Genomic DNA, 10,105 nt, shown 5'->3' with positions numbered 1-10,105 from the left:
CTTTTGATATTAGTAATATAGTGACATTGCTTGCAGGAAACATGGAAAACAAATACTCCATACGTCACCACTTATATAGCATCTTTGACTTTCTTGGTCAAATTGACCATTTTTTACATAAAAAAAAGACGTGTCTGATTAGGAGGACTTCACAAATCATCTAACTTTGCTACAACCAAAGGGTGAAACCTCTTAAAGCTTGCTTTATTAGGTTAAATAAGAAAGCAATTGATTGATCTGTCTGTTTGTAGCCCACATGAAGCTCCTGTATTGATTAGTTGAGTAACTTACGTCAATAAACTGTATGAACCATAGTTTCTTGTTTGAATGTCAATATTTATCTTCAAATTAAAGATGTTTATATAATAATAATGTCTTAAATGCAGTGAATATGGCCACAAAAAAGTCAAGTTGACCATTTAACCCGTGACAAGGAATTTTTTGTTAACAATGAATTGTACTTTATGTTTTTTGTTTGATCAAGTTGTTAATAATGAATTCTCCTTTGGCCTTTCCCTGTGTCAAAACCTACAACCAAACTATGTGCGCACGGAAAGGAGTCCAGGTGGTCGCATATGATTATGGACCAGATAAAGTGGACGTCCATTGCACCACCAATTATTTTTCTTCTTCAGTATTTTTAATTATCAGATCATAACCTGTTCTGCTATTTACCTGGGTAAATTTGAGCATTTCATTTACATCTAGTTTTGATATGAAATTTTCAGGAGAGTAGATGATATTGTTGTTATCAGATCATTTTATGTGCTGCTATTTACTAGGGTAAATTTGAGCATCTCATCGTCGATATGAATTTTTCAGAAGAACAGATAACAATGTGTCCAGCACCGAGCAAACTGGTTTGGAAAGGTCAGAAATGGCAGTGCACGTGTCATCTTCGCTCGAGTCCCCGAATCATTTGCCTCTTACGACTTGTAACAGGAAATCTAATAAAACCGTTTCAGGGAAAAGGAAGAGGCGAACCAAAAGGAAGAACCATTTTATTGAAGTAAGATATTTGCTGTTTGTCCCAATTTGGCAGATTATAGTTGGGATGTTTTAATTTGGTTTCATTAGGCAAACAAATTTTCTTTCTTATTCCATCTTTGACTGGGTAGTGGATGTCTTTAATGTGCTACTACTGTACAAGATCTATATTAGGATTACAAGGTCATAGCTGTTTGTCGATTGATTTGGACATTATGTTGATTTGGGTTTAGGTCCGAATATACAAAACTTTATTCCCTTCAATATTTGTTTGTTTTGACAGTGATTATCTCGTGAGGCTTAAAGTAAGTTAAATATTCAGAATACAGTGGAAAGTAACCATGAGCCATGTCACTCTTTACATCAATTTAATGGCATAGGCCTTGTCAGGATGCAGTACATATTTTTCTCCCTAGTGTCACCGCTAAATAGGTGGCATTGGTGTTTGCTCCCTCAAAATGTACGCTATCTACATTACTGTCCACCATTTACACCCTGAACTCTGTAAAGTTCATGATGTTGATTGTGCACCCATGACACTGCTATCCATCCTTTCATTACAGAATATACTAATTGCTTCAGCAGTTGCATATTTGTTGTGTCTGTAACTGGTTTATCTTTCTTTATTGATTCAATTAATGTTATTCTTTATTGAAATTCTCCCCTTTTCTTAGGAAAGCTATACTGCAAAGGTTGAGCAACTTGCGAGGATTAAACAAAAACAAGAAGAAGATAAAGCGGCTGCTAGGTTGCATTCATTTAAGTACGCAATTTTCAAAGTTTTTATTCACTTCCATAGCCAGATATATCCATCTTGTCCTGTTCTATGTTCACCTTAGCCTTTTATCTTTTGATTGGGCAGTGGTAGTTGTGGTACCTCTGGATCTGGAGCAGCATTCTCAAAGAAGGATGATAAAATAAGATCTCTCAAATCTACAAGTACTTCAACAAAGGTTCACTGCCTAAATGCCTATTTGCTTTCATTGCTTGTCATATGTGTGTGATGCATATGGATATTGTTTTAATAGCTCGAGTTTTATTCAGTTCACTGGTTACCAAATTTATGCATTGCTCGTAAATTCTCTGTTTCGTATTGAATTTAATCTTACATTTCTGTATATATTAATGAGGATAAGAATGCTAGTAAAGTTTCTTATTTTCTACTCATTACTTGAAAGCTAATACATATATCCTTTTCCTTCTCTGGATAACAAAAGAAAATAAGCAATGTAGATGCTGTTGGTGTCCCTGTTGATTGATTTTCTCTGAGTCATGGAATAAGTTTAAAGATGTTTCGACATTGTGTATCTATGGTACTTAAAAAAGATGGGGCTTACTGTCTAATTAAGTAATTTATATGCATGCTAGGCCAAGACTTCTACTTGCGGTTTTCTTTTATATTTCTGTGTGGTTAAGCATGTTGTTGTAACAAATCTTTTTTGTGTGCATGCATTGAAGGGTGCTGCTATAATAATTCACTGGGAGGCTAACGAGGCTCTCAAGCTGTCAAGGCCTCCTTTTCATGAAGTAGACTATGACTATGACTTGTTATTTTTGCATTTGCATTTTGTTTGATACCGAGGATAAAATATTATCATCACTTTATTGAAAGAAAAGATATCAGTTTGATTGCATTTTTCTTCTTGGTCAACTTTTTGTATCATCTAAAATAACTCTGCAATTTCTCACAGTATTTCCACTTTATGTATATCTACATTTCATTCTTCAGGGTTTTTTTTTTCATGGTATGGTACCATATTTACTAAGATTTGTATCATTTGGAAAATAAAGAAAAATGCTGGAAACTTGGAGAGCTGGACTGGTCTTCATGTTGATAAATGCATTCTATACCCAAAATTTCACTAATTTTGTCTTTAAAGGGGTGCTTAGTCGTTGTTGTTGGAGCTAGAAAATGCTTAATCATCTTTTTGGAACCTAAAGCTGATGGAATGATAATGATTGATGTCCAATTAATTGATCTCTTCTTCCATTGTTTGCTGATTCAAACCTTTATGGTGTTTAATGTCACTTTCAAACGCATGGCAGGTGAAATCCTCTAATACTTGTGAACGTGTACCAGTGCATTTTCCTGAGGTTGTCCTTTGCTTTGAGGTATACCATAACAGGCGCTCTTGGTTAAAGGTAAAGCACGTCCACTTTCTTGCATCTCAATATCCACAAAAGAGAACTGATATTTATTGTTGGATTTCAATTTCTGTCTATCTTTTATCTTTGGTTTTTTTACCGGACCATTTGAACTTTGTATCTCTCTAATTGAATGCAATTCAGCTAAAATGATATTAGCTTAAGTTTTGATATATAATATAGAAATATAAAGCACTGGACAATGTCCTTTAGATGTGAGTTTGTAAATCCAGTCTGTTGTTTGCAAATGCCGAAGAATCAAACCCATCTTCATTGGTTACATTCTCGACTCTTGCTATTGAAACAATAGTCTTTGTTTCTTCATTTTCCCTTATTCTTATTTTTCGCTTGGGGTTGTATTCATCACCATTCACTTGAACTTGTTCGTTGTAATCATGATTACTTACCAGGTTCCAAATGTTCTTTGGAACAAAGCTTGCCATAATTTGGAGGACTATACCAAGATAAACTTTGTTAAGATACACAATTTCCCAGTGTCTGAATTTCCATGGTTAAATACAAGGTTGTTTTCTTATTTGTTATAATGCTCTGTTCTCCTCTCTTTGTAGCTGTATGGAATGCATAGATTGATGCATGGCTAACTAGGGGATGGGTACAGAAGTTCAGGACCTGGTCCGTGGGGCTGTTGGAATACCAAAGATCTTATATTTTAAGTGCTTGTAGTTTGAGAGAATCTCTTTGGTAAATGAGCTGATAGATAAAGGATCAAGAAGGTTCTTACATGTGAAGATTGGAGAGACTTTAATTTTCTGATCTAGCACTAGAAGAAATTATCTATTGCTGGGAAGACTGCATGGGTTATATATTGTAGTTTTTCTGTCCTTTTCTATCTTGCCACCTGTTTACGTTTTCTATTCTTTTCTGTGGAATCTTGTATTCATTCCTGCCCTGAGCCTAAAAGAAGCTGACTTTAATGCTAATTGATTAAGTAGGTCTCGTTCTAGGATATATGTTTTTGTTTCTGGCGACTTATTCTTCTCCTTGATTTCTTTCACTTCTGACAGCAACTGATGATTATGTTAATATGTTTGTAGACTCAAGAATTTTTGGTTCTTGGACGGCAATTTTTGACTGAAGTGAGAGACAAAATATATTGCTTGACTGATGTGATCATGAGAAAGGCGGGACAGCATGATCCTTCTGGATACTTCTTAATAGAAGTAGATTTCAGCATTGTCTTTGTTTACTGAAAATGAACTATGTCTTTTATCCCCAACTAGTTGCTAACACCAATTGGAATGTTTTTGCAGGATGTATTTTGCAATGATATGAGGGAACACTCCGCTATAGACTACAGCCAGCCCATACTTGATTGGCTTGAGCACTCTAAGGATGATGCACTTGAAAAATGGGAATGCATCATTGCTGGTGAATTACAACAAAAGCAAAGGGCACTTTTGGGCAACGAGAAAGTACATTTGCCTGTGTTTAAAGCTCTTCACATGCAAAATACAAGGTTTTGTGACCTAAGGTTTCGACTTGGTGCTGGATATCTTTACTGTCACCAGGTATGTTCTCTTTCTTTTTCCTCAATTTCTGTTTCTTAATGGGGTTTACGTTTTAATCGAACACGCTGCGGTCAAATTCAATATCCAGTTAGGAACCTGCCTGTGATTCCTAACTTGGCGGGATGTGTGAAGACCCATATTGAACCAACTTGTACTGGACCCCGCCCATCCACAATCATCTCATTGTTACCAATCACCTGGACCCAACGACCAGGATCGGAAAGTTGGAATAGAAAATTTTGTCAAGATAAAAATGTTTTATGTGCAGGTCAATTCTACTAAAAGCCCATTGATAAAAATTCGAAGAATTTTCATATGTTGCCATTGGTTTTTCTTAGCATTTAAGATTGTTGTTATCTATATTATTTACTGAGTTAAGTGCCACCTATCTTTTTATTTGACTTTCTTATAATGATCAATTATTCCTTTCAACATTCTTTGTCTTTTTTGAAAACTACATTTAGGAGCACGAAATATAGCCATTCCATATCCCTAGGTACTTTTGGGATCCCATCATTTGTAATTTGTCAAGCTTGAGTGGTTGTTGCTAATTGCTTCATTTAGCATCGTTTGTTTGGTTTATGTTATTTTTTCTTTCCCTTTTTCCACCTGTCACGCTGTGCAAACATTTGCCCCATTTTTATCATATATTTAGTTAATGTAAATTTAGAACCTGGAAGTGACAGGTTATATTTGTACTAGCAGTTTTGACATGAGTACAAAGTATGCATTTTATGTATTTCCTGGATTTTCATTGTGATCAAAGCCCTTTGCATTTAGTTATTCGAACTGGTTTATGTTGTTTGTCTAGGGGGATTGCAAGCATTTAATTGTATTGAGAGACATGAGGTTGATTCACCCCGAGGATGTACAAAACCGAGCAGCCTATCCATTGGTGACATTTCAATTCAAGTTGCGTTATCGGAAATGCTCTGCTTGCAAGATTTACCGGGCAGAAAAGGTGACAGTGGACGACAAGTGGGCTCCGGAGAATCCTTGCTACTTTTGTGATATTTGTTATTACATGCTTCACTACGAAAATGGTTCTCTGCTGTATAGTGATTTCTCTGTTTATGATTATCATCATGAATAATTGTTATAACAGTCATTGGTCAATGGAAAAGATAATTTCTGCAATATTTATCCTACTCTTGTAAGGGATGATTCGGTTTTGTAAAACCTTTTAGCATGTTTGGCAGACTCGATTAAACCATGTAAGGTCATATTTACTCAATCTGGCATTTGGGCTAGAAGTTACTCGGATATCTTGATAGTTTATACTGTCTGTCTCAATCAACTAGATGGATTTAGACGTTCAATCTCATGCTAGACATGGGTCGGTTAGCCTATGGGGTAAATCAGTTTTTCTTTGCTCACTAACTCCCTTAACTATGTGCTCATTCAATTATAGCATGTTCGATATTGAGGATTAGATAGCATTGAGGGAAAAAATGGTTTTGGTCTTGTGACTAATTCTGTTCAATGCTGTTATCGAATAGGATAAGAAATGGTTGAAACCAAGAATATTTGTTAGCTGAAATGTAAAACAATTTGATTTCATTTACTGCTAGTTGAGGGGACATATGAATGTAATGTAATGGTGAGATGCCTAATAACAATCCTATCCGATCAATATCTAGTTATAAGAATTCTATAAGATTGCAAGAAATGGCACAAGTTATAGCCTATAGCCATGCAAATGTTTAGCCCATCTTCTAGCCAGGAAAGGATCATGGTAGTCCCAACTCTCAACACTGCTAGTCCTACCACATATGGAAATGGTATCTGCACTGTCATTTCTATCGCCTTCGTCTATTATGCCAATAACAGTTTCACCCGTCCTCATGTGCTCATCTTCACTGTCGACATAGCTAAACTCCAATCGAACATGTCTCGACTCGCCTAAATATATTGGAATCTTCCTCTCCTCACCACCTCTGAGTTCTCCGATGCTGATGATCCTAGCACCTTCCCCAATCCTCAACTGGATGTCTCTAATCGCACCTCCAAGAGTTCTTGCAAGGAATTCTTCGAATGCATTCATGATAAACCCATTTGAAGTGCCATATCCAAACCCTACATGGAATCGATGGATTTTAACTGAAACTTCAACGTCAAATCGATGATAGGATCTTGATGGATTGTCGGACAAATGCAAGATACATGACTCCGGGTTCTTGTGGACACGATCACCTAGTATCTTTACTCCTTTCTTTAGCCCTTCCATTGGATCCGCTTGTCCCATATAGAATAACCGATCAATGACTTGTAATGCTGTTCGCTTTCCATATGAAGTCATGCGCCTTAGAGGGAAAATGCGTGCTGCAGCAGATGAGTAGGTAACAATGGCCAACCTATCCATGGGACGTAGTGAGGATACCACGAGTGCCATGGATTGCTTCATGAGCCTCAGGTGTGGCCCATTCGGGCTTGCAACTAGGACCAAATCAGTTGCAGGTTGATGTGCTAACTTTACAGAAAGATAAGCTCTGTTATTTGTTGAGCAGAGAAAGGAATTTCCACCGGTTGGGGAAAAATGTTGTACGGCACGTGGTGATTCTGCCATTGGAGAAGAACTAGACAAATGATCTTGTGATGGAACTAGAGAGAGATAGAGACGGGGTTGATCAGTCGTGTGGTCAGGCTCGATCGGATCATCATCATCATATCGAGCAGATCTTAGAAAAGATCGCCTGTGAACCCGAAAATTAGCAATTGAATCATCAAGGATCCTTAGAATAGGATCAGTCTTGTTGTAATGGAGTGAACATCGAGTATTTAGGTTGCGAGGTAGCTGAGTCCAATGTGCACGGCAAATTGGGCAAGTGACACTGCCGTGGTTAACATTTGACAAGATGCATGCAAAATGGAAAGCATGAGAACATTGTGCTGTGAATATTGCTTGGCCAGGACTGCTGCCGGAGCTGTAATTTAGAGGATCAAGACATATAGGGCACAAATTCTGCAAGAGAAACGAAGGAAAATACATAAGGTCTCTAAAAATTAAATGCATGATACATAGAAGTATGTTTCGAATGAAACTAGAAGAAACTATAGCGAGAAAAACGGAAAACAGAAAACGTAAGCATAAAAATCTTATACAAGGCAAAAACTCGGGTACATAGTAGAAAATTTGTGGGGACTAACTAATCACTATTGTAGCACAGACACTTCAACTATAGCAGCGTGTTCGTATCCAACATGTGTCGAATACGAACACTTGTTGGACACTTTGCCATGGTTATTTTTTCCTCTTTATCAAGAGTACTATATATTTTTAACTCAAAATTATTATTAAATAATAAATTTGTACTCATATTTAAAAGATTTTGATATGAAAAATTAATAACAAGTATAAAACTAAATTTATACTATATAAATGAAGAATTTTAAAGAACTTAACCAACGTGTCGACGACGTATCATGTTAAAATTTCTTTGAAAAATCGTGCATCCACGTGTCTTTGTTCGTATCCGTGTCCATGCTTCATAGCTTATCACATTGATTCACATGACTATTCTTAGCTTAATAACATTTAATGTTCTCAAGCAACTTATTCATCCCTCCATTTATCCAATGTATGATGTATGTCACATTCCCTTCTATAAGCAATTCCATAGATTCATATTGCTATGCATTATATAAGTTTGTGGAGTAAAGTTTCATTTCATCAATAAGACTTCAAAATTTCAACCTCTTGATTTTGTTGAACAAACACCGTATAAGATAGGGTGTAAAACCGAGTCGGGCCAGGTGGGTTTATAGATCCCTGGGAGTTAATTCGAAGGAATCCACAAATAGTTCGTATAGTAGAAGGTCTAAGAGTAATTACTACTCTCTCCATCCCAATTATATAGACTGAGTTTCCTTTTTCTCTTGTACCAAATATATAGGCATGTTTCCTAATTTAGTATATTTTGTTTTGTTTCTCTACCAATATACTCTAATTCAATTTTCCCACTTAATATGCCAATTTTTTGAAATCATCCAAATACACAAATTTCCCACTTCTTGTAAACATGGAACTACTCTCATTTTTTCAAATTAAATCATTCAAACTCTTTACTAATCCCAACAATAATTTACTACTACATATTGAAAATTAAATAGGAGTAAGCCGGGAAAACTCTTGGCAAAAATTAATTTTCGAATGACACTAAGTCACCGTTTGAACCCCATTAAATTCTAAAGTCACCGTTTGAACCCCATTAAATTCTCTCACCTATTTCAACCACACAAATTTTCATAAATTTTCTTCTTTTTCATCCACTCATTTTTCAAAAAAATATTATTTCACCCATTTTCATTTCAAAAAAATGGGGGCAAACGGGGCTAAAGAAGATTTCTGAATCCGTGTGAAAAATGAATAAGCCTATATAATTGGGACAGGACGGAGGGAGTATAACTCAACCTGTTGGGGCAACGAATTAAGATTTCACGATGAGAATTTGACTAAATTCCAGAATTTAATTCAACTTTTTAAATTACTTTGACAATATAAAACTCAGATGAGGATATTTATAGTAAATTATGAGGCATTAAATAAGAGAAGTAAATAGATTCACCAATTCAAAAATATTTCAAATGTATCCAGCAAATAGAGATGAATTTAAGGCATTCTGCTAAGGGAAAATACTAACGTTACGATAAATAAGATACCTTATTAGAAGAAGGGTCAGCGCTTAAATCAGATTGCCCAATTTCTGAAGAGACTTTATTGCAAGAAAAATTCTTCTTGGGATATGCAGAAGAAGAATTACTAGGCGAATCACTAGAACCCTACCAAATAAATTGAAGAACAAAATCATAATTTATCTCAAGATTTAAAATTTTGTTAACCAGGTCGAGAAAATGTGAATTAAAAATCAGAACCAGAAGAAATTTGGGGCATCTTCGTTAACAAAAATGGTGCAAATTTAGTTCAGAATTCTTGGAGAAAGATAGAGAATGAGAATTACTGTAGCAGTCGTGCTGGTGGAGTTATCAAGAACATGGGTTTGTTGTCTATGGCAAAAAGAGCCACATGTCTGTACAAAGATTCTTCTAGCCGCTTTCTTTATCTGAGATGATGCTCCACCACCAGCTCTGCCACCCATCTCCACCACCACCAGGTCCTCACAGACAACACCCTTGAAAATTTCTGAACCAAAATTCTCCCTCAAATGGCAATGTATTGGAGGTACAGGAGGAGGCAAAAAGCTTACAGCTTATCTCTCTCTATGCATTTTCTTCATTTTAGTTAATGCGTGTAGTGTGCGTTTCTCCCAGTACCTGCGGGAATGTGTCGCTTTAGGCTTCTCTCTTATGATTGGAGACTCGGCCTATTCCACCATTTATTTCTGGATCCCGCTGTTGTGAATTGCCCTTAATCTTAATATAAATAAATTCCCTAATTTTACTTTCTTAAAGGCCTTTTACTTGGTCCGTAAATTTTAATTGTTTCA

At 36.1% G+C, this 10,105-nt stretch overlaps 2 protein-coding genes across 5 annotated transcripts; one reads left to right on the top strand and one right to left on the bottom strand.

Annotated features, from left to right (window-relative positions):
- The first annotated feature begins 9 nt into the window (after positions 1-9).
- On the top strand, positions 10-5,926 carry LOC111368199 (snRNA-activating protein complex subunit). 3 transcript variants are annotated; one of them, XM_022989459.1, is made up of 8 exons: positions 11-870; positions 966-1,009; positions 1,662-1,750; positions 1,850-1,940; positions 3,034-3,129; positions 4,188-4,313; positions 4,404-4,661; positions 5,473-5,926. In XM_022989459.1, the coding sequence occupies exons 1-8, from the start codon at positions 810-812 to the stop codon at positions 5,752-5,754; spliced, it is 1,047 nt and encodes a 348-aa protein (XP_022845227.1). In that variant the 5' UTR covers positions 11-809; the 3' UTR covers positions 5,755-5,926. The 3 variants fall into 3 exon arrangements, with proteins under 3 accessions (XP_022845225.1, XP_022845227.1, XP_022845226.1); XM_022989457.1 differs by having other exon boundaries at positions 10-1,009; positions 1,667-1,750; XM_022989458.1 differs by having other exon boundaries at positions 12-1,009.
- A 270-nt stretch (positions 5,927-6,196) lies between these two features.
- Positions 6,197-10,004, bottom strand: LOC111368198. Of its 2 annotated transcripts, XM_022989454.1 has the most exons (3): positions 9,620-10,004; positions 9,321-9,440; positions 6,197-7,623 (listed from the first exon to the last, which is right to left on the bottom strand). In XM_022989454.1, exons 1-3 carry the CDS (start codon positions 9,755-9,757, stop codon positions 6,340-6,342), a joined length of 1,542 nt encoding a protein of 513 aa, XP_022845222.1. In that variant the 5' UTR covers positions 9,758-10,004; the 3' UTR covers positions 6,197-6,339. The 2 variants fall into 2 exon arrangements, with proteins under 2 accessions (XP_022845222.1, XP_022845223.1); XM_022989455.1 differs by lacking the exon at positions 9,321-9,440.
- Positions 10,005-10,105: the final 101 nt, after the last annotated feature.

Source organism: Olea europaea, chromosome 18 (genome assembly GCF_002742605.1).
Source record: "Olea europaea var. sylvestris chromosome 18, O_europaea_v1, whole genome shotgun sequence".
In the NCBI taxonomy this organism is placed as follows: domain Eukaryota; kingdom Viridiplantae; phylum Streptophyta; class Magnoliopsida; order Lamiales; family Oleaceae; genus Olea; species Olea europaea.
The sequence above is the reverse complement of the archived record's forward strand: the minus strand, read 5'-3'. Positions and strand labels throughout refer to the sequence as shown.

Excerpts from the sequence above, each read along its gene's own strand:
- LOC111368198 (XM_022989454.1), bottom strand. The coding sequence starts at position 9,757 with ATGGGTGGCAGAGCTGGTGGTGGAGCATCATCTCAGATAAAGAAAGCG. Across the intron at positions 9,441-9,619 it reads CCACCAGCACGACTGCTACA|GGTTCTAGTGATTCGCCTAG; the intron begins GTAATTCTCATT and ends TTTATTTGGTAG. Across the intron at positions 7,624-9,320 it reads CTGACCCTTCTTCTAATAAG|AATTTGTGCCCTATATGTCT; the intron begins GTATCTTATTTA and ends TTTCTCTTGCAG.
- LOC111368199 (XM_022989457.1), top strand. The coding sequence starts at position 810 with ATGAATTTTTCAGAAGAACAGATAACAATGTGTCCAGCACCGAGCAAA. Across the intron at positions 1,941-3,033 it reads CTACAAGTACTTCAACAAAG|GTGAAATCCTCTAATACTTG; the intron begins GTTCACTGCCTA and ends AACGCATGGCAG. Across the intron at positions 4,314-4,403 it reads CTGGATACTTCTTAATAGAA|GATGTATTTTGCAATGATAT; the intron begins GTAGATTTCAGC and ends ATGTTTTTGCAG.